This window comes from Trachurus japonicus, chromosome 5, assembly GCF_045865225.1.
Source record: "Trachurus japonicus isolate A0001 chromosome 5, Traja_1.0".
NCBI classification, from domain to species: domain Eukaryota; kingdom Metazoa; phylum Chordata; class Actinopteri; order Carangiformes; family Carangidae; genus Trachurus; species Trachurus japonicus.
In genome coordinates this window covers 27,940,879-27,963,493 of record NC_140911.1, presented here as the reverse complement: position 1 = coordinate 27,963,493, position 22,615 = coordinate 27,940,879, and the positions used below count along the sequence as shown (strand labels likewise).

At 42.7% G+C, this 22,615-nt stretch overlaps 3 protein-coding genes across 10 annotated transcripts; 1 reads left to right on the top strand and 2 right to left on the bottom strand.

Moving 5' to 3' along the window:
• Positions 1 to 3,289: 3,289 nt before the first annotated feature.
• On the bottom strand, positions 3,290 to 6,320 carry LOC146987796 (proline-rich transmembrane protein 3). Its single transcript, XM_085778082.1, has 2 exons — positions 5,840 to 6,320; positions 3,290 to 4,999 (listed from the first exon to the last, which is right to left on the bottom strand). The coding sequence occupies exons 1-2, from the start codon at positions 6,318 to 6,320 to the stop codon at positions 3,348 to 3,350; spliced, it is 2,133 nt and encodes a 710-aa protein (XP_085634208.1). The 3' UTR covers positions 3,290 to 3,347.
• Positions 6,321 to 8,669: 2,349 nt separating this feature from the next.
• qrich1 (glutamine-rich 1) lies at positions 8,670 to 18,858 on the top strand. 8 transcript variants are annotated; one of them, XM_085777164.1, is made up of 13 exons: positions 8,670 to 8,819; positions 9,800 to 10,060; positions 10,185 to 10,259; positions 11,780 to 11,917; positions 12,010 to 12,208; positions 12,329 to 12,981; positions 14,730 to 14,889; positions 15,537 to 15,691; positions 15,770 to 15,884; positions 15,969 to 16,077; positions 16,160 to 16,311; positions 17,752 to 17,842; positions 17,935 to 18,858. In XM_085777164.1, exons 2-13 carry the CDS (start codon positions 9,812 to 9,814, stop codon positions 18,116 to 18,118), a joined length of 2,280 nt encoding a protein of 759 aa, XP_085633290.1. In that variant the 5' UTR covers positions 8,670 to 8,819; positions 9,800 to 9,811; the 3' UTR covers positions 18,119 to 18,858. The 8 variants fall into 8 exon arrangements, with proteins under 8 accessions (XP_085633290.1, XP_085633291.1, XP_085633288.1 ...); XM_085777165.1 differs by having other exon boundaries at positions 8,670 to 9,118; positions 12,010 to 12,160; XM_085777162.1 differs by having other exon boundaries at positions 8,670 to 9,118; positions 12,010 to 12,160; positions 12,209 to 12,981.
• Positions 18,859 to 19,088: 230 nt separating this feature from the next.
• Positions 19,089 to 22,321, bottom strand: rpusd4 (RNA pseudouridine synthase D4). The gene is made up of 6 exons (XM_085777168.1): positions 21,856 to 22,321; positions 21,092 to 21,299; positions 20,910 to 21,003; positions 20,569 to 20,719; positions 20,381 to 20,478; positions 19,089 to 19,522 (listed from the first exon to the last, which is right to left on the bottom strand). The coding sequence occupies exons 1-6, from the start codon at positions 22,253 to 22,255 to the stop codon at positions 19,331 to 19,333; spliced, it is 1,143 nt and encodes a 380-aa protein (XP_085633294.1). The 5' UTR covers positions 22,256 to 22,321; the 3' UTR covers positions 19,089 to 19,330.
• Positions 22,322 to 22,615: the final 294 nt, after the last annotated feature.

Genomic DNA, 22,615 nt, shown 5'->3' with positions numbered 1-22,615 from the left:
ACAAGAATGTTATTCCATGTGCAATAAGTTTGGAATCATTAGCTAATCCATTATTGGACCTATAGGATCAAAATAATAGGCTATAGGCTATTTTTTACACTATTTTGATTATATAGAATTAAAACAAATATTAAAGGATACTGCTTATAGACTCATTTGCTGTTTTGTTTGACTCTCTGACAGTAAATTGGATATTTGATTTATTATTAATTTGCTAGAAAAACAATACCATCAGTCACCCATGAGCTCCAGGAAACTCCAGGAATTCACAAATTCTGACATTTTGGACACCAAACAATCGTCAACTAAATTATTATGAAAGATAATGTAGAAAATATTAATCTAGACTACAGGCTTTGTCTTATAACCAAGGCATCAAACATAAAGCAGATACATTCAGGTGTGATTCAGTGGTTATGAAGCCAACCTTGCACTTTATCCACTACCACTGAGAAATTTACATTTTGTATCTCTCTTGCTAAATGCATGACAAGAAAATCAGTTACTTGTAAAGGATCCAGAGAGTTTTACAGCTTTGAATGCAAAATCTGTGAGGTAGGCTATGAAGGAGAGTGTGTGATGGGGCCATCAGCAGCTGTGTCCTCTGGTGAGAAGGAAATGGATAGAAGACATGGCATGATGGATAGGTTGATGTTTATCCTGGTCAAACAGAGCCAGGTTTGTAAGAGGTGTGGTTGGAGAAAAGGTGACTGAAGGCACAGGGGCCTGCTGAGGAATATACAGGTATAAAGGGTGTGGATAGTGAAATGGCTTTTGAGCTGCAGGTTTTAGAGCAGTGGCTGCGCTGGTTGTTGACAAAGTCATAGGAGAAGCAGACAGTTGAGTATTTTGTCATTGTGAGGGTTGATAGTAGGCTACACCTGGTGGTTTGGGCTGCTGGACTACAGGTTTGGGATTTAAAAGAGTTTGGGATTGGCACAGGGTTCTTAGAGCTATAGGTTGGACCTGAGGAAAATGGAAAATGGATGAACTGCACTTACTGCCAGACCTGACCATGGGAACAGTTGTTCACATAGCCTAGTTGTTGCTGTGGTAGGCTTAATGTCTGCTTAATGAAGAACATGTGATCAGGAGCTCGACACCCACCGTGAGGAGAGAGTAAATACTCCTCAGCCTGCTGTGAATTAAAAGCACGTGCACATTTCAGCTATCACCCGTGGGAGGGTTCACAGTATCTTGAGCTCTATGCACAAGCTCTTGTAGCTTGTAGTGTCCTCCAGAAAACACTTCAACAGCAAACCAACAATTGACATCAACTGATGAAACTGACTTCCACTCACCAGACACTAAATCAAGTGGAAAAATAGACTAAGGCCATTTGCTTGAGTCAGTGAAACATTGATATGTTTGATCCTTTGCTTTAAATAAATTTGGCACAATACGTCCAATTGCGAAACAAATTGTCAATGGTGCCCCCACATGTAGGGGTAGGGCATAGGCCTACATAAACACCACCCTAAGGTATGGAAAAGAAGGGTGAGAGAAGGATAACCTGGAATTTACGACTGTCCATCAGATAATGAGGTGACCTGTTTGGTTATCAGTTGTCATTACATTGTACTGATTGATTCAGGCACTTGACTTTTGGTAACCCAAATTCAATTTGTCCGACATTGTCAACTGAAACTCATCTATTCAGTCCCACGCTCTCAAAATTCATTCGAACATGATTCAAATGAGTTTTTGACCAGCTGTGTTGTACCTGAACCTTCTGAGGAGTCAGACATGTTCCTTTGCTCTTCCAGAATACGCACAAGTACAAACACATGCAGGCTATAAGAATATGTTCATGACAATTTATACTCTTCTGCCCACTCTAGAGGCCCATACACATCAGGTCTCAACATCCCCTGAGTACTTGAATGGGTATTATGCCACCCCAGTGCCTGTGATGTGCATGTGTGTCTACATGTGCAAAGGAGTGAGTCACACGTCAGAAACCATCCATCAGCATCATAGGCCAACATGTGCATGAGAAATCACACAACCCCAAGATTTATAGGTTTTATAATGAAAAAATGTGTTCATAGTTTCAGACCGGTTGGTATTAGCTGAGTATCAGCAGCTTTTACAGGCTGGAACTAGAGAAGTATTGGATCCTGGAATTTCATGAGCTTTGGAGAACAAATAATTGTTTGTGGACAGGTAGTTAGGCACCGCTTGATTAATCTGGCTTTTCAATTAGTAGACACAAAGAGCAAAAACACAGATTTGATAACAACGCTGATTCATATTATGACTCATGCCATATGATTTTTCCATTCTTAATTACAGCTGTGGGTTGAAATAATAGCTTATTGTCCATATCAACTATAAAGTTATAGTTAGTGGCATTATCATACCGGATGATCAGGATAAGAAGTGTCACCTACATGAAAGACAAACGATCATGACAGAAACTTATTAACAGCTTTATATCAGCAAGTTCTATTGTCAGTTTCCTCTCTGTGATTACGCCCACTGTATTACACATCAACAAGAAGTCTGTCTACTTAAAAACACCTTAGGCTATATGCAGAGACAGATATCTGATTGTATTAGAGCCATATGTTGCCATGGTTTTAACCATGACATTATATTTGTTTCTCAGAAAGGGAATTGGAACCCAGCTCTTCTTATTCCGACCCAGGCTGAATGTCCATGTGAAGCAACACTCTGACTGGACTGAAGGAAGATGAGGTAAGCAGGTAATATTGCCTTGTCTTTTAAAAACACATTTCAAGCAAATTACAGATGATTCCTATAAAATTCCCTTTATTTACAAACAAGAAAATGAAAACACCAAATCATGTCAAGTTTTGTGGAGGTAGCATGGCTTCACACATTTTTAGATATCATGACAAACAGATAGATAACAACCTGACTTCAGTGGTTGCTGCACTAATCTGATGAAAACAGTGAAGCTGTTGACTTGATTTGAATTTGAAGCACATGACAGAGAACTGATATGTCCTGCATAACATTACAATTTAAACAAACATTATAAAACTCTCATGTTGAGATGCTCAATACTTCCACTAGGAAACAAATGCTGTCATTTAAACCTTGCTCCTGCCATAGCCAAGCTGTGAAATTTAACACAGTAACATGAAAATACATTAAGATAAAAATCAATGCATATCTAAGACATATCTTAGAAAATTCAAGAAGGATATCTGTATGGGGCTTTGAATAACTTTCAAGATTAGATAATGGCAGATTTTATTAAGTTGAGGCGAAGACAAGATCAATACTGTCCGATGTGGCATAATGCCTTTACATCAAGGTTAAAGGATTGAAATAGTAAGCAGAATACTAAGTACGGGTTACCATCAATTACCTTAACCTTAGAGGTCTGTGACATCATCATCAGACCAGTTGTGCTGATGCATCACTGGAGAGAGCGCTGCATTTAACTCTTCTCCCTGCTGAGCAGAGGTTGGTGACCCAGCTCTGCTGTTAGAAGCCACTGTAGCACTGGGCGACTGTGGCTCTTTGGCTTGGAAGTGGTCAAGAGATGGAGAAATGGACTCGGTATCCAACATCCACCCATAGCCGATGTAAGACGGAGGGAATACCGTTGTGCCACCTTCTCCATTACCGGTGTCTGTGACCACAGTGTGAGGCCAAGGGGGAGGTGGAGGTGTGAACAGACCGCCTGCCACAAGCTGTCCATGAAGGGCGTTGTCAATGCTGCGCCTGAGGTTAATAGGAGACAGGGGCTGCATGTCGAATTCTATAAGTGAAAGAACACATTCACGCTCCCCGACTTTTTGCCACAGCAACGCAGCCTGAGGGTCAGAGCCGCTACTGCTTGGCTGATCGGACTTGTATTCTGTAATAATGGCAGGCGGCGGATCATCGTACCGGCACACTGCATTGTTGCTGATAGCCGCTGTGGACAGGTTGTATTTCGCCCAGTTATTTGGCATCAGGTCTTCCCAGGTTTTTTCTGATTGTCTTAGCGGCCCTTTTTGTACAGTGGTCAAGACCCTACCCCACAAGTTTTTCTCTTCCACCCCTTTAGACACCTCACTTCTGCCCTGCCCATGATCGCCCCTTGAGGGCATCCAGAAGAGCCAAGATCCCAGGACAAGCAAAGAGAATCCCCAGGATAACTCAAGGATTCTGGCCCAAAACTGACTGAGCCACCAGCCCCAGCCGAAGCGCCTCCAGTTCCCCAGTAACCCATAGAGCCAGAGGAGACTGTACATCTGAAGGCTGCAGCAGAGCATCCCAAGGAAGGCACACACCGCTGTTACCCGCTTTGCTCGCTTCTCAACCATGTGTGAAGGACTCCACTGAGGTACGGACGACCTGCGAAAGCGATGTAGGTTTGAAAGAGATTTGGCGATGATTCCCACACAGAACGGAAGGCCCCAGCAGAGGGAGAGGGTCTGGAGCAACGGAGGGAGAGTAGAGGATAAAACCGAGGAGTGAAGGTCTGCTACAAGTAATGCAGTGCAATGCGACACAGCCAGTCCTGCAACCATCCACGGGCACTGCAGCTTTGGGGGTAAAAGTAATAATTTCAACCCTCTGAGTGTCGCCAGAGTAAGGGCAACCTGTGCCCACAGAAGAAGCTGGAGAGGAACATTATGGAGTGCAGCCAGGGTGGCATGAGACAGGATCTGACGGGTGCCGTAAGGATCCAGTAGAAGGAAGCCGCCGCGCAAAGAAGCGGCCATGATAATGAGACTATTCGCCAGAGTCAGAGCATAATTCAGGGGATGAGGAAGAGTGTATGCACCAGCCATTCCCAGAACCGCCAACACTGCCATGAGTATGAAAAGGCTGGCAGATCCAAACACATGTATTTCCCAGGCAAATGCCAGTGTACGACTCATGTCATCCCAGAGCAGACTGGTGCCATTAAAGGTTTTTAGGGCAACACAAGGTCTCAGACCAAGCACACATGGACCTACAGGTCCTGACAGGTCCTGGTTGGTCACAGAAGTAAACACATGGGTTTGGACAGGGACTTCAGAGACTTTCCCACCTGAAAGATAGAGAGAGAGAGAAAGAGGTAAAGGAGAAGAATGCAAATGATATTTGTAATGGTTCATCATCAGGAACTGACTATTAAAGGGATAGTTCAACATTTTGGCAAATTCGCCGATGGACATAATCTGTATAGTCATAGCAGTAGGTCTATTCCCTTTAATTATCAATGCATGTTGTTTTGAGATCGGCGGGGCAGAGACGGGAGCTGCTCAGTGAACACAATGGAGGTGAATGGTACAGGTCCCCTGTCCCTCATCAAACTAATCAAATACACAATCCAACAACTCCAAAACGCTCTGGTGGACAAGTTGTGACCTGCACATTCACCACGCTATGAGATAATCATGTAACATACGAGACAGAGTTGTTTTCGAGGCAAATGCGTAGCTGGAACTACATTCCAGACACGGCTGCTGGGCGGAGTGATTTCAAAAGCGCAAGTAGTTCTGAGTATTTGCTTCATGTGTCGTAATGTTACATAATTATACATGATTATTTCATAGCGTGTCGAATGTGCAGTTCACAACTTGTCCACCAGAGCGTTTTAGAGTTGTTGGACTGTGTATTATTTCTCAAAACAACATGCACCAATAATTAAAGGTAATGAACCTACTGCTATGACTACAGGGATTATGGCAATTGGCAAATGTGCCAAAATGTTGAACTATCCCTTTAAGTGATGAATCTAAACTATGACTGTATGTTTGATAACTATCACATGTTCGCTCACTCCCCCCATAGTATAAAAATATGTACAGTAGGTGCATGTAACTCTCAATTGCCCCCCCAACCCTGTATGGATAAGCAGTGTAGACATGGATTGATGTTCACTCACCATCCAGAGAGTCATCTTTCAGTACTGATGTATGACTCTCCTTGGATTGTTCCTCAGCGTGGCTTTCCTCTGAGACGATGTGTACACTGGAGTGAGTTTGTTCTGTAATTGATGTATTAGCTTTGTCAGCTCCCTGGTCATCGTGAGCCTGTGAGTGGTACACAGTAAGCTCCAGTGCTGCAGTCAAACTTCTTCCAGGTCCAGAAAGGCTTTTATTGCTGCCGTGCTCAGTCTCACTGGTGACTTCCTGTGATCTTGTACTGTCAACATTATGTCCACCGCCTTCCACAGAGAGACCGGTGCTCTCTGGATAGAAGATTACTTCTCCAGCCCAGCTGTCTCTGGTGTTGTTGCCCTGATCTGTACTTCGAGTCACACGGCCTGAATCAGAGTGGTCCAGTGAATGTGAAGTTTGAATAAGATTTCCCAGTGGAAAGACAGACAAGGTTAATGTAACGAGGAGCAAAGATGAACACTCCATTTTTTGTCGCCAAAATCAAAATTCCAGGACCTGTAGATCAACCAAAAAAGAAAAAGAGTTAACATGTAATTCAACATTGAGCTACACACTAACTGGACTGACAAAGGCTAATGAGATTGCTGTTTATCATTTGTAACAATTCAGCTTCAGAACTAGAGCCTTATCCTGTAGCAACAGAGCTTGTTATTTTTACACTTAGTACACTAGTTTATATAGGCTAATTGTGAAAGAAAGACTTACAATCCTATATCAATTTTTTTTATTTGGAGAGGACAGTGCACATTAATAAACATGTCTGTAAAAGTGCCAGTGTTAGCCAGAGTCATTCAACACAATTCAAAACAATAATTGTGTAAGTAATACAGTGGGGCTTCAGCATAAATACAACACAGCTTGGCAGAAACACAGCATGCAGATGGGCTTATGCTGAGTGTCAGCCAAGCTGTTTGTGTCCTTTGCGTCACAAATGTCAAGTGGCCATTTCACTCAGAGAAAAAGTCATACATGATACTAAAAACTAAGTGACAAAAAAGGTCAGTAGAGGCCAAGTAGCATGAATATTAATGTGATGTTCAGCCTGACATAAACATTTCTTGCAGTTGACCTAATTTGAAATCTTGGATGATGAAAGAGTATTTTTTATTTTATTTTATTGTTTTAACACTTAAAATATGAACCATAAAGTCAAGAAATGCCTGTTACTGCTGAGGAACTGTACTGTATGTTACTGTGCTGGGTATCTTTTTTTTTTAAGTGCACACTGTCCGAAAAGACAGACAGAAGCATTGGAAAAGCTTTACATGAAATTGCATTATTATGGATTTCCCCACTACTGCAACCATGTCAAAACACAACCAAAACACATCATCACCTTAATCTCTGATGAACAACCACCCCACACATACACACAACAATCAAAATACTAGGTAAAGCCTGAGCTCAGTTGTACCTGTGATTCCTTGTGTCCAGCTCCCTGTCAATGCTTCATGGGCTGCACACCATCTCTCGCTGCAGTAAGAGTGCGTGTAACGGCTGATTTATGATGTGAAGGGTTGATCACACTGGATTTACAGACAAGCTCACAGCCATCAAGCTGACGTCTTATTGGCATTACTGCACCGGCTGGTGACTTGGCAGCCTCCCATCACCATGTCACCTGCAGAGACAAGAGCAGGACCTGAATGTTAGCGGTCATTTAAAAAAAAAAATGCATGCATGAATATTGTTGTCACTTTACTGAATGGAAACAGAAACGGAAAATGTTCTTGTAAATAACTGACTATTAATAAAAGTCCACATGTCTTTCTTAGGTACCTCTTTCTACAACAGTTGTGTAGTGTGTTGTTGTGTGAAGGCAAATCCCTTCTAAAAAGGATTACATTAAGATTCTTACAGTGGCACAAAGTCACATGAAGTGATAATGTGCAGCCAACTAGACACGAGCACTCTAGTATTGTTTCGTGCCATATTAGTTTGAAAGTACTGTATATTAGAAAGGTCTTAGGTTCATCATTACATAAAACATGGACAGTAGATGTCACATACAGTGTGATAAAATTCATACAACAATTTAGTTCCCTCAATCATTGAGATCTAAACAATTTCATTAAAGAAACATATTCATACAGGATATACAAATACAACAACCAGTCTGCAGTGAGTGTGGGAATTAACTCTTTCACATCCAGTGAGTAGGGGACATAGTGTATGCCATTGTACATCTGTCTTGGTCCACCTTAAGAGGGGTGAGAGGCAGTTTGTTGTGGAGCAAACAGGGGGAGGCCCTCAGTGGCACACGCCTGGCTCTTTAAGGCAGACTGGGGAAGTTAGATTTTTTGTTAAAGGTACATGCATTCAAATGTTTACGAGACTCTGGCACAACTCTGCAGGAAAACCATTTGAATTCTATCTATCTATCTATCTATCTATCTATCTATCTATCTATCTATCTATCTATCTATCTATCTATCTATCTATCTATCTATCTATCTATCTATCTATCTATCTATCTATCTATCTATCTATCTATCTATCTGCATGATTTCCACAGAATTCATCATTTCATAATAAATTCCTACAGCTTTTCAGTGCAATGACTACTGCATAAAGATAATGTTCAGTCCCAGTCTATGGTCCCAGACTAGAGTAGCCTACTGGATGATCTGATCCATAATAAACATTAATAATGAAATATGATGAAGCATCATTATAGCTTGTGGCTCCCTGTGCTTGACTTGTGCACATAGATGCATATGTCGAATTACAGTTTGATTGTAGTTGGTATAACAGTTGCAGGGAGCCACACACCAACGCAGGTCCTGGTCATGCTGTGGGATGGGACTCTCGTTAACAGGACAGCGCGGCAGGCCCGTCGCCTGGCAGAGCAACCTGGGAAGGAGTCGCGTTTTTCCTGGGGCCTATACTTCCGTCATTTTATACCGCACTGGATAAACACTGTGGAGCCGTCTCTGTCTGTGTGGTAGTGTGGTGCAGGCCGTGGTAATACAATCGGCGATCCTGCTAGATAAATCAATCTGCTTGGGGGAAACTTGTTTTGTATGGACAGCAGCCTGGGTCTCGCCCTGGAAGCAGCAGACGTCAGAGACCTCGCCTGCTCGCTGCCGCCGCCGCTGCTTAATTTGAACTAATCACGGCATTGTTTGTGGGATAACACCGCTGCCACATGCACTATGTAGAGGAGTGAATGGCATGCTGCTGGTAGCTGTTAGACGTTTATCGGCTTTTTAGTTTTAAACACCGTGCCTTGGCGGAAAGGAGAGGATTTCGTTTTATTTAAGGTAGCATGACAGGATCCGGAGCCGTCGAGCTAGCTAGCCAGCTAACATTAGCACAATGATTAGCTAGCTAGGTAGTTAGCTACATGTCATTTTAATGAATGGACTGTTGCTTTAAATGTGTGTTAACTTATCCTACCGTACACACTAGGTGTGTAAACAATAGACACACAGCTGGTATCTGACGGTGTTAAATACAGTTGGCTAGCTAGCTATATGTCCATGTGAGTTGTGGCAAAACAGTGCCTTGCTAACAGTGTGAAGCTAGCTTGCTAATCACTAGCCAAAACGTAACTTAGATGAATAGACTCTGGAAATCATAATGTTTGTGCTGTAACCAGAGGCTTATGAACATTCATTAATAACTTTATAAAAATTAAAATAAATAAATAAAAGAGACCCGGCTTTGACTGTAATTTTAAATGACATGTCAAAGTTGATTGAAGCGCACCAGACTTTACAAGAAATGCACTTTGTCCCTGTGTGCTTCCACTGCGCCCTATCTAATTAGTAACTTCATACTGTTTAGCTTAGTGTATTAAATGTAGATGGAAGAGTGCACCACCCCCTCTTCGTTAGAATATTATCCATTATGTATATGTATCAGTATAACCAAGTATACATGTAAACAGTTTGAAAATATAACTATAATCTCCAATGTTTACAGTATCCCATTCTGTGTAGGTCAACGTAAGGATGAATGAGCAGGAGAGTGGGGTGGTTTCCTTTGATGAGTATGTGCGGCAGAAGGCCCGCACCGTGCCTCAGCACAGGATGAAGGAGTTCCTGGAGTGTCTTGCCAAGGGCCCAGAGGTGCTGCAGGAGTTCAGCCAGCAGGAAGGGGCAGCCACCACCACAACCATGGTGTACCAGCAGCAGGGCACTAACTGTGTGTACACAGACAGCACCGAGGTGGCTGGCTCGCTCCTAGAACTGGCTTGCCCGGTAAAAACCTCTTTATTAGCACGTTTATTGTTGTTGAATGATAGTATTGCTACTGTCAGTGTGTAAATATATATCTTTGTATATGATAAATACATAAAGTCATGTATGTATGTGTTCACGACAGGTACAGGTGACCTCGGCAGAGATTTCACCACAACTCTCTGTGCACCAAGGGTCTGAGCAGCAGCTTCAAGTGCAGGTTAGCTTATATGGCAGTATCATGTATCTCATACTATGTTTAAACCTTTCAAAACAGATGGGTCATGATTGGCCCAGCCCCAGAAACACTATCAAACTAGGTGACAGTGTGGTGTATGATCCCATTAGTTAAAGAGGAACAAGTTCAAATCATTGTAGGTGGAGTTAAGTAGCTTTGCTCTACCAGCTCTGACAGCCAAATACACTTGGAAAGATACTCATTGAAAGGGGTGGCTACACTGGAATGATGATTCACTTTGCCTCTGCTGTTGAACCTGTGTCACATTGTTTACATTGTAAACATTGAGAAATACAGTGGCAAGAAAAAGTATGTGAACCCTTTGGGATTTCTTAGTTTTCTGCATGAATTGGTCATTTAATGTGATCTGATCTACTTCTAAGTCACAAGTATAAACAAACACAATGCACTCAACCTAATACCACACAAACAATTATAATATTTCATGTCCTTATTGAACATATCAATTAAACATTCACAGTGCAGGTGGGAAAAGTAGTGAACCCTTGAAACTGGTTGAAGCTGCTTTGGCAGCAACAACCTCAACCAAAGGTTTCCTGTAGCTGCAGATCAGAACTGATCAACACTCAGGATGAATTCTGGACCATTGGTCCTGACAGAACTGCTTCAGCTCAGCCATGTTATTATAGGATGTCTGGTGTGAATGGCTCTCTGGAGGTAATTCCACAGCATCCCTATTGGATTCAGGTCTGGCTCTGACAAAGGTGGATTTTCTTTTTTTTTTAAGTTACTCTAGATGATCTAGATAGTAGATTTACTTCAGTGTTTAGGCTCATTGTCCTGCTGAGTTTCATTTGGTGGACACCACCCTGACATTATCCTGTAGGAAGCTTTGACAAACTCTGGATGGTGGTAAACTGTCCAGGCCCTGAGGCAGTAGAGCCCCAAACCATGATGCTCCTCCACCGTACTTCACCTGTGACGTGACGATTACATGCTGCTATGCAGAGACATTTTTACAACAAAAAAAATAATTAATTTGAAAAAATACAAAAAAGTTTCATCAGTCCACAAAACATTTTCACAAACTTCAGGCCTGCAGTGGAAAGCAAAGCAATTAATGTGGAAAACCAGGAAATTCCAAATGGCTCACATGCTTTTTCTTGTAACAGTGTGTTCACACCGGGCACAAGTAAAATATTCGCCTCGCTCTACTCGAGTTTTCCTTATATAATAATATAATTTGTTTGTACTCACACCATTCGCACTCACGCGAACAGACGAATTTCGCGCTTCATCCGCGTCGCCGGCACAAATTCGCGTCCATTGCGTCTGTACATTGACTTTGTATGCAATCTTATCGCGCGATAAATTCGCTGCGTGCCCGGTGTGAACACAGCGTAACTGTACATTTACTTTATCATCAAAATTCCATTACTGACTTAACAGAAAAGAGTATTCAGTAATTAGTCAGTGAACAGTAAAGTAAGTCATAGCTTGCTGATGAGCCTGTTTTTTTTCATGCTCCATTGTTGTGCCAGGTTCAGATCCAGGAGCAGCAGGGTCACACAGTTGGCCAGGTTCTTCAGGTGGCCTCTCCCTCCCAGCAGGACCTGCAGGGTCTCTCCACAGCCCAGCTGGTCCAGCAAGGAGAGCTCACGGAGGAGCAGCAGCAGCAGGTACGCTGTTCATCTCCACCACCCATATCAAGTGAATCCATGTGACACATTTCTGCTTAGACTTTTCTCACAATGCTGACTGTATTTTACAGATTCAGGCACAGCTGGTTGCAGCCGTAGCTGGAGGACAGCAAATCCAGTTACAAGGAGCACAGCATATTCAGCTGCCAGGGGGTCAGCAAATTCAGCTACAGGCTGGCCAACACATTCAACTGCCGGGTGGACAACAGATTCAACTACAGAGTGGCCAACACATTCAGCTACAGGGTGGACAACAGATTCAACTGCAAGGTGGACAACAGATTCAACTGCAGGGTGGACAACAAATTCAGCTACAAGGTGGACAACAAATTCAGCTACAAGGTGGCCAACAAATTCAGCTACAAGGTGGCCAACAAATTCAGCTACAAGGTGGCCAACAGATCCAGATTCAGACCATAGAGGCCGTGTCTCCTTCCCAGCAACAGGACTCTCCCAGGGAGGCAGAGAGGAGATCGGGCACCGTCTCGACTGTTCTCCAACCTGCCAAGAAGCGCAAGGTGGACGTCCCTCTGGCTGTGTCCTATGCTGTTCCACAAGGACAGCAGGTGGCTACAGTCCTGGCAATCCCTCAAGGACAGCAGCAAAGCTACGTTTCCCTACGACCAGATCTGCTCACCGTCGACAGCGCTCAACTGTACAGCACGACGGGAACAATCACAGGTCCCACGGGCGAGACCTGGACCATCCCCGTGTATTCTGCTCCTCAGCAGCAGGGCGTGACTCACATCGCCATACCGCAGGAGACGTACAGCACGGTGCAAGTGACCACCAACGGTAAAGACAAGATGTCCCCCAGCTCCACGTCCAGGTCCGCAGACGGGCAGTTGGCCTCGGCGGGAACGCAGGAAGAAATAGTACAGACTCTGTTCCCAGCGCAGTTCATGAATGGGAACATTCACATCCCTGTGGCAGTGCAGACCGTAGGAGGGACTTACAACACTACACAGTCGGTACACATATGGGACCCCAGTCAGCAGCAGAGCCAGGGAGAAGAAGGACAGGACCAGCAGCTCCATCTGCAGGTTAGACGAGACCTTTTCCCAGCAGCCACACTGTAGATTCACTACACATCTGGAATTATAGCCTGTTTTCCTGTAGCCCAATGAAAACAATGTTCAGTTCACTTCAGTTTATTCGATTAGCATTTAACCCCTTGTCAACAAATGAGATTTACTTCTTATATAAACTAACTACAATGAGGAATGGAGCTAATGGAAAAGGTGTAGGCTGAAGCCCATGCTTATTATGCCTAGACTTTTACCAACAAAAAAAGATAAGAAGAAGAGAGAGAAAAAAAGCAAAACAAAAACGTCTTCAACAAGGTAACTTTTAAACTACATGGTCTGAGTTACCCCATAGGTCTTCAGAACAAAACAGACATTCAGCTTTCATAACAGATTTGTATATTCTTTCAGTACTTTGGTTCTAAACATATTTTTAAAGAGGAAATTGAACTACACATTTTTAATTCATCATCACAGTCACAGCTATTCCACAGGAAACACAACGCTGTTTTAATATTAGTTCTTGTTTGGGTGATCCCCTCAGTTCATACCAATTCTCTCTGATTTCAAACAGCCTCTGAGTACTTTGGCAAAGGGAATTATTGTGTACTTTATACATTGTTTGTGCCGTTTTTAAAATTTTACTAAATCATAAAATTTAAGGGTGTTTAAATTCACAGAGTACACCCGCTGGTTCTGTATAATTTGATTGATTGGATAGGATGAGTGTTGGTTTGGATATGTATAACTCCATATCTCGGCACAATAGGTCATGTATGGAAGTATCAGTGTGTATAATGACTTCTGGTTTAGGATATTTCTTGTTTTATAAAATATAGCAATGGTTTTTGACATTTTAGTTATCAATGAGTAGACAATTTAAAGACAAATTCTAGTGTTGAGATGAGGATGAACATGAGGCGCGTTTCCACTGCAGGAACTTGGGGGTAATTTTCCGGGGCCAGCCCCGTTGGTGCGTGTCTCCACTGCAGGAACCTCCCCCACAGGGCCGCTTACAGGAACTTTTACGGGCCGAACGGAGTCCCTGCCTGGGGGTAGGTACTCGGATCGGCCCTGAAGAAGTCCTGGTGGGGCTTGAGATTTTACTGTGTTGATTGGTCAGCTCAAATCAGCATCATCAAAATAAGATGCACTTTTACAACCCAACGTTACTAAAAATGGAAAAACGGCCGGAAAAAAGAGAGAATAACTCAGTAAAAGACGAGAGTAGCAGTAGGCCTGGTAAAAAAAAAAATTGCGTGATTACGTGACGATCGAGACGGCTTTTCTTTTTTAAGAAAGCGTCTATACTGACAGAAAAAAACAACAACAAGAGCAGTAAAAAAAAAAAAAGCTGCACAACGACCGAACGACGAAACTGTTGCACGTCGCCATCAGAGCCCGGTGGGTCCTGTCCACAGTGGAGACACGGCCACTGAGAGGGCCGAGTGAAAGGACGGTTCCTGTAGAAGTTCCTACCCCCTCCCTTTACCAGGAACTCCTGCAGTGGAAACACGGCTATTGTCAGGGAATGTTAGGAATAATACACTAACTACCAATTCAAAGCAGTTGATAACCTAGCAACATGTTGGCGTGTCCTGGTGCTATTTTAACTGTCCCTCTTAAACATCTTGGGGAAAACACATGAAACATTTCTGCACAATTTTACTATGATCATGTAAATGTTGACGTGTTTTATTCTTTGCTGTCATCTTAAACCAAAAAGCATTAACTTTGTTTTTCTTCTGGTCCCGGTCCTGGTGCAGGGTCAGGTACAGGCCGAGGCTCACGCTGAACCACCCACTGAGATTCTGGTCCCTGCCTGTCTAAAGCCAGAGGAGGGCTTGGAGGTCTGGCGCCTGTGGGCGAAGCGGAAAAACGAAGAGCTGAACAAGCAAGAAAAGACGAAGCTGGCCCCCATTGGACGTAAGTCAACTTCTGATCATTTGATCATATATTTGACTTGAGTCGAACATCACTATACTACAGACAACAGTAGGTCTACTGTATGGGCTTATATTTGTCTCAGTAATAACAATAATACAAATATTCCTTGGTTTGCACACGTGTTTTGCTATCCACAAATACAAATTTTGATTTTGAAATTTGTAACTTGTATTTTGCTTTTTACAAATACATGTGGATACATTGAGGAAAGAGATGCACGTGTGAAATGCTGACTCATACTTGACAAACAGAGTTTTCAGTTTTACAAATGGCTTTTTTGTTTTTACAAATGAAAAATGATATATTTACAAATACACATTTATTTGTAAAAAGCAAAATATAAGTTACAAATTAGAAATTTGTATTTGTGGATAGCAAAACATGTGTGCAAACTAAGGAATATTTGTAGATCACCCTCTGTGTGTCTACAGGTATTAATGAGACAAATATAAGCCCATACTACTGAACCACTTGAAGCTATAGAATTGAATGTCTTTTAAATTTCCGACGTAGTAGCTGTTTACTTCTCACGAACTTGTATTCTGCTTGAAACTGGGAGCAAGTAAACTTTGCCCGCAGTAATAAAACATGTTTGCCTCTGGTCCTCTCTCTGTTGCTGCGTCCAGGTCGTCAACCTCTGCGTTTTCAAGAAGACTTGGTGTCCAGTGCGGTAGCCGAGCTAAACCTGGCTCTGTCCCTGATGACGCAGGAGGCACGAGGATCAGAGGAAGAACAGTTTACGCCCGATGTTCTGTACTATGTCTTCTTGTGCATACAAAAGGTAAGTATAGCTTCGTGAAGAGTTTGCAGCATGCCAGAAGGCTGTGTGAAGTTAATCACGTGTGCTTTCTTTTTATAGTATCTCGCTGAAAATGGACGTGTGGATGATATTTTCTCTGATCCATATTACGCACGATTCTGTGGGTCTTTACACAACATCCTGGATGGTTGGAAACCAAGTGTACACCCATTAGGTAAGGGTGAATAAACATTTACTTATTTACTTAGTTACGGTATGTGTTTATGTATCAAAATGACTCGTCTGTGTTTTGTCCTAGGTTACATCATTCAGAGCCACGTGACGGAGGAGATGCTGTGGGAGTGTAAACAGCTTGGTGCACATTCACCAGCCACGCTGCTCACAACTCTAATGTACTTCAACACAAAGTGAGTAACCAACCACAAAGCAACAAATGACCTGAATCAACTCAAAAAACCCAGTGTGTGCAACCATGTGTGTCTGTCCCAGGTACTTCCGCCTGCTAACACCTGAACAGCACATGAAAGTAGCTTTCTCCAAGGTCCTGAGACACACGAGGAAGAACCCCACCAATGCCAAGGACAAAGCAACCAGTATCCGCCTTCTCAAGGGACAGGGTCCACACAGTGCTGCACAGAAAGGTCCTCAATACAGTCCAGCTTGATTTATGCTTCTGCGTCAAGTCCAGACCCCCGCGTACTCCCACAGAGCCGTCTGCGGCGCTATGAACCCCTCCGCCATCGCCTGACCTGCATCCCCCCAAAAAACGGACCTACTAGTGGAGGCAACACAGTAGGGCTATCGGAACCAACTTCACTATTCAAACAGAATTCAAATTATTTTTAAAAATGACAACTTTCAAAGGTGGAAAATTACATTTGAACGCCGTGACGATGCATATTAACGCTGTGCGTCCCAACGTTCAGGGTTGTAAACATGTTGATAAAACTGTCTAGTTGTTTGTGACAGAGCTGCAGCTTCAAATTTACAAGCAGAGTTTTTTTAATTGCCTGTTTTTCCAGTTGGGGCGGTGGTGTTCCCACACTACACACACCTTTTTTTTTTCTTTTACGATCGATCCACAGACCACTTATGTGCCAATCACGGATCAACTGTGATACTTTACACCTCTATTTATCCACCTTTTTCCGAACGTCAAAAACGTAAGCCGGTTTTGCTCTTCTGGTGGAATTTTATGTTTACACATTTCCATGGTTTCCGTAGTTGCGGTAAATGCATGGATTTTTTTTTTTTTTTTTTTCAATGAAAATCTGTAAAACGTGGATCATCACACCAGGTTTTAACAATGGATATCACACAAATTGACATCCGTGTTAAAAGCCAGCGTTAATAGATCCATGCGTTTACCACAACTATGACAACGACTGAAAACCATGGAAACGTAAACGTACAATTCCACCGGAAATGGAAAAACCGGCTTCCGGTTTTGACCATAGATGACGTTCGGAAACTTGTGGATAATATTTAGATTTACCAATGTGTTGCAGATGTTACATAACAAATTTGGGTGGAATGCCCAAAAGTGATATGAGACGTAATAATAAGCTGGTATAGGTGTAGGCTACATAATACAAAACAAACAATATATTGTATATACCAGTATACAATATAATTTGAATATTTAACATAAGAAGCATTAGAAATTCAAATGTGATTTGGGGGGATGATTGACAGCCCTTCAACACAGACCATAAGGCTGTGATTGGTCCGTTCTGAACTTCATTTCCAGCGTTTAGTTTTCCCAGTTTCTCCTTCATGCTAAACCACCATTTTTTTTACACTTTAAAACACTCTTTCGTCTTTGGTCGTCATTGTTCACTGTGCCCAGAAGAACGAAGCAGGAAGATAAACAAAGTTTTATGAATGACCCCTCTGAAACCACACACACCCCCTTGCATTCAGGCGCTAAATTGCAAAGTGACACATTCCCCCGATGCAGAACTTCATGGTTACAGCGTGGAGTTGACACAGAAGCATGAACCAGGCTTTAGCTTCACAATTCCGTCTTGTTATCAATCACAGCCTCTGACAGCAGGCGCTGACACTGTGACATGTTTCAGGAACAGACGACATGTATGAAGAGCAGATCGAGGATCCAGACAATCCGCTCCGTTGTCCCATTAAACTTTACGACTTTTACCTCTTCAAGTGGTGAGTGATTCTCAGTCACACACAACTTCAACCTCAGTGTATTATTCTTGAGTATTTACAAGATTAAATTGACTCCCCGTTTTCTCTTCCAGTCCTCAAAGTGTTAAAGGACGTAACGACGCATATTACATGACTCCTGAGCCGGTCGTTGCACCCAACAGCCCCATGTGGTACTCGTCGCAGCCCCTGTCCAGTCAGCAAGTGGAGCACATCCTGGCTCGCATCATCGCGGTCCGAGAGATCCAGGACATCGTCGGCCCAGAGAACATGAGTTAAACGGAGACGACTGTTGGGACCTAGTTCTCCAGTCGCTGATTGTTGACTATGCAGTACCTTCCTGACTTAAAGCATCACCCACCATCTCAAATAAAATGGATCAACTTCTGAAACAATCACTATTTTCTTCTGAGGAGTGTATCATGAATGCACTCGCGTGAATTTCTCCTCTCTTCCATTCTCTGTTTTCAGCAATCACCTCTGAAACCTTTTAACCTGTCATTCAGACGAGGCTTCCGTCTCACCACTGCTGGATTATGGTCTGTCTCTGGAGCTGCTGCAATGAGCAGAGCCGGTACATTTTCCTCTAAAAGTCTGTCTTCTCAATACATGAAGATGTTTAACCCTTCACTTTGTAACCTCAGAGACCATTAACCACGTCTTACTTCAAAGTCCTATGTACTATGATACATCACATCTAAATGGACAATTTAAGGGACCACCGCTCATTACTTTTTGGATACTGACTGCATTTTGGATCATATGTATTGATATGTTCAAACCTGAAGAACTTGTGCCTGTTTTTTCTTTTCTTTTTTTCAGAAATTTCATGATAATTTATGCTTGTGGATCTTTGAGTTGAACTTCCGATATTCTCACGGTCAAGTGCTATATTGTAGTCATGCAGGTGGCTGGAAACATTTTTCTCAGGTCAAAGCTACCAATTTACTCCAACACCCGTCAAGGATTTTTGCCTACTTGCTCCTGTCTGTATGTATAGTAGGTTATTAAACAGGATATGCAGATGGAACCATCTTTGTTTAGCTAATGTAGTACTAATCCTCTGTCAAACAGCTCACCAATGAAAAAAGTATTTAGCACTGTGTTGATTGTGGAAATGCAACTCTGTTGACATTTGAAAGACGGATGAACTGTGGGCCTTTTACAAATGACTTCTTACACCAACAGCATCTATAGCCTGGTGTTACAGCCAGGGAAATATGTAAATGTAGATGAACACGTCGACAGCAGGTTTTAATACAGTTTTGCTTCATTTATTACTAAAATGAGTTGTAAAGTACTGTACAGTCCTTTTTTACACAGTTTCTTCTGTGGTTGATATTTTACAAAAACAGCTTTACAAGAAACCCAGCTTGATATAAGTTAATTTAAATGGTTACATATCTTTTTTATTCCTGTTGCTTCCCACCTGACGCCCAGTCCCTGCAGACATCAGCTAGACTGCAACGACTTGAACCAGAAGTAGGAATGTCACTTATCAGTGAGGTTCAAATGCAGTTGTTTCAGTGTTTGTGAGAAGTATTTAGGCAGGGGACAGGACACGTCCACGTCTGCTTGACCGGCTCCTGTCAGTGTCAGCTGGCGAGCGTGCAGATGAAGAGGAAGATAGCGGATCTTGCTCTGCTCCAGTCCAAGCTTTCCCAACAGGCGCTCGGGTAATTTCTGTCGGGACAAAATGTACCGTTAAGTTCCAGCTAACAAGTTAACGCAAGCCTGTGCAGCAATGTGGGTCCTCTTCTTCTATAGGATATAAATCAATTAATAAAAAATAAAAAACAGCGTGCCTTAAAGGCATATTTCAACATTTTAACAAATTTGCCTATTGCCATAATCCCTATAGTTTTAGGAGTAGGTTCATTACCTTGAATTGTCAGTGCAAGCTGTTTTTAGATCAGTGGGCCAGAGACGTGATGAGTTTGATGAGGGAAACGTAGAAATACTGTGCAGCTTACGTCTCTGCCCCGCCCATCTAAAAACAGCTTGCACCAACAATTAAAGGTAATGAACCTACTCCTAAGATTATAGGGGTTATGGCAATATGCAAATTTGCCAAAATGTTGAAATAGCCCTTTAAAAAGTAATTAGTTATAGTTACTATTACTTTCCCCAAAAAGTAACTAAGAGTTAGTAACTGAATTACTTCATTACAAAAAGTAACTACCAGGAAAAGTAACTGTGTCAAATTAGTTGGACTGAGATGTACTGAGTGAGTTGGTTAGTTGTAGATAAACGGCTTTTTTCCAAACTAGTTTGACTGAAAAAGAAAAAGTTTATATAACGTACACTTTAATGGGTGTATTATTTTGTGATGGGACTTGAGTTGAGTAACAGTGCTTTTTATTGTCAGTAACGGTTAACGGCGTTAAAAGGGGGGAAACAGTAACTTTTTGGAGTATTCATTATTGAAAAAAAGTAGCGCTGTTGTTTTATAACACCGTTATTCCCATCACTGTGTATCACTATTCAATACCTGGAGGTTTTTTCTCATCATCATTGTGGTACGTCGAGAACAGATTTTACCTGGGGCGCCAGTTTGCTCCAATGGGAATATTTGTGGTCGCCGAGAATGGGACATGCCAGCGCTAACGCCATGTGAACCCTCATCTGGTGCTTCACCCCTGTGACCACAAGCAGAAAAAAGTGATTTACCGGAGCAGTTTCTCAGTAATTCACTATGATCTCATTTCCACGAACAAGAGCCTCCTTACCAGTAAAAGGCTGGAGCTCCACGAGGCTGCAGCCACTGCTGCTGTCCACCACTCTGTACTTGGTCACTGCAGGCTGAGCTTGCCGATTGGCTCGCACTTTGGTCACACCATCGCCTTCATCATTCATTCTGAAAAGAGGACTTAATGCCATCTGAAATAAATAAAAAAAACATGTGATGAGATTAGATGAATAGTTCTACCATTATGAAATTAACTATCGTTTCAATCAGTGACTCCTGTAGATAGCATTCAGTTAGTAGATGATCAGATCCAGTATTCATTCAGTGTCATTTTACTGTCAGATAGTGGTTGCTGCACCAACACCAGACAAGAAGAGACACCTTGTAGTGTGGCTGAGGGCCTGTGACCTCTCGCTCTATGATGGGGATGTCGATCACTCCTTCAGAAGGAACAGGAACACCTACTGTGACGACCCTGCAGAGGAGGACAGACACACACCATAGTGAGAAATGTTATGTGCAAAGTAAGAACAAAAAAATGCATATGACTACCTTTATATTACCAATATTTCCTGTGTACTTGGTTACTTCTGTGCAGGTTGAGTATGTGCTCCACTGCCTCTTCACTTCTGGCCAGCAGCAGAACTCCTGTGGCCTCCTTCTCCAGCCCCAGACAGGGCAACAGCTGAGAGTCAGATCTGACCTTCAACCCATCCATCATTTTAGAGAGAACAGGAAGCACGGAGGAGATGGATGTGACCCTGGAGTCATCTGCAACACAGGAACAAGCCAAGGTGCTGAGCACTTTCCAATCATCATTTCACATACAGTGACATGAAAATGTTTTGGGCACCTGGTCAAAATATCTGTTAATATGAATAGATAAAGCAAATGGCAGATGTGTTTTCCCTTCAACAGGCATGATGTTAAACAGGAAGCATTCCTTTTCAATATGTTAAGCAATATCAGTTTTTCTTTTTCGACAATTTTAAAATGAAAAAGGGAAACCAACACCCTGCAAAAGAATGGGGTGCCCAAACTTTTTCATGCCACTGTATGTCTAAAGGCCTTTTCACACCTACTGATAACTGCAATATAGTCCACTGACATCAGCCAGCTGATGACACTGACTTGTTGCGATTTATCTCAGATTATGGACTTATTTTCCTTTTCATTAATTTATTCACTTTCATATTCGAGATCAGTCAATGCTGACATTACATGTTGAACAATCACATCCACTCAAATTAGAATCACAAACTCTTGAACTGCAGCCACAATGGAGTGTAAATCTACAACCAGTCAGTCAGTCAGTCCAGTTGTTTACCTCTGACAGGGACGCCATAGGGTTTGTTGACCACCACTACGTGTTTATCCTGGTACAGGACGCTTCTGTGGAGGTGTTTAGCCAGCACGTTGGGATGCACCTTCTGAAGCTGCAGACTGAACCGCTTCAACTCCGTCACCCTCCTCTGCTGGCCGGACACCGGAGCCTCTGCCGCCGGCGGCGCCGTGCCTCTCTCCTGCTGCACTTTGCGGGCCAGGTCCATGGCTGTCCGCCGGGGTTTCTGTCCACCGGCCGCGGTGTCCTGGCTCCCCCAGCGGCACGGCGCCGGCCCCGGCCCCGGGCTGCGGCCACAGCTGGGCCGCGGGTTGAGCCGACAGAGGACGGTGGTGAGGCCGGAGGTCCAGTCACCTCTACGGGCTATCACCCTGCAGCTGCTCATTGTGGCCCAGCGGTGTAAACTGAACCTGGCGGAGAGGAACCATGCTCCGCTCACCAGTCAATTACTTCCGAGTCCTACCTTTCACAATAAGAGCATGCTACAACATTTTTCCACAAACATAAAGCAAGGAAATACAATAATACAAAATAGTTTAACTTTACTTTAATTGAAATTATCTAACTACATAGTATAGACAAAAAAAACTACTTCCATGTGTTGTTTTTCCACAAATTTAACACATAAATTACCCTCTATGAAATGACCTTATTCGTACGGGTTTTTATTTTTTATTTTTCTATTTTACTTACATCAGTGAACTCAAATAGATAAAAGGCAACACAAAAAAATATATTAATTAAT

Coding starts and splice junctions, on each gene's coding strand:
- LOC146987796 (XM_085778082.1), bottom strand. CDS start 6,320: ATGGAGTGTTCATCTTTGCTCCTCGTTACATTAACCTTGTCTGTCTTT. Junction 5,000..5,839: donor GAAAGATGACTCTCTGGATG/GTGAGTGAACAT, acceptor TCTATCTTTCAG/GTGGGAAAGTCTCTGAAGTC.
- rpusd4 (XM_085777168.1), bottom strand. CDS start 22,255: ATGAGCAGCTGCAGGGTGATAGCCCGTAGAGGTGACTGGACCTCCGGC. Junction 20,479..20,568: donor GGAGCTCCAGCCTTTTACTG/GTAAGGAGGCTC, acceptor TTGTGGTCACAG/GGGTGAAGCACCAGATGAGG. Junction 19,523..20,380: donor GGAGCAAACTGGCGCCCCAG/GTAAAATCTGTT, acceptor TTGTCCCGACAG/AAATTACCCGAGCGCCTGTT.
- qrich1 (XM_085777160.1), top strand. CDS start 9,812: ATGAATGAGCAGGAGAGTGGGGTGGTTTCCTTTGATGAGTATGTGCGG. Junction 10,260..11,779: donor AGCAGCAGCTTCAAGTGCAG/GTTAGCTTATAT, acceptor TTGTTGTGCCAG/GTTCAGATCCAGGAGCAGCA. Junction 14,890..15,536: donor GAAGCTGGCCCCCATTGGAC/GTAAGTCAACTT, acceptor TGCTGCGTCCAG/GTCGTCAACCTCTGCGTTTT.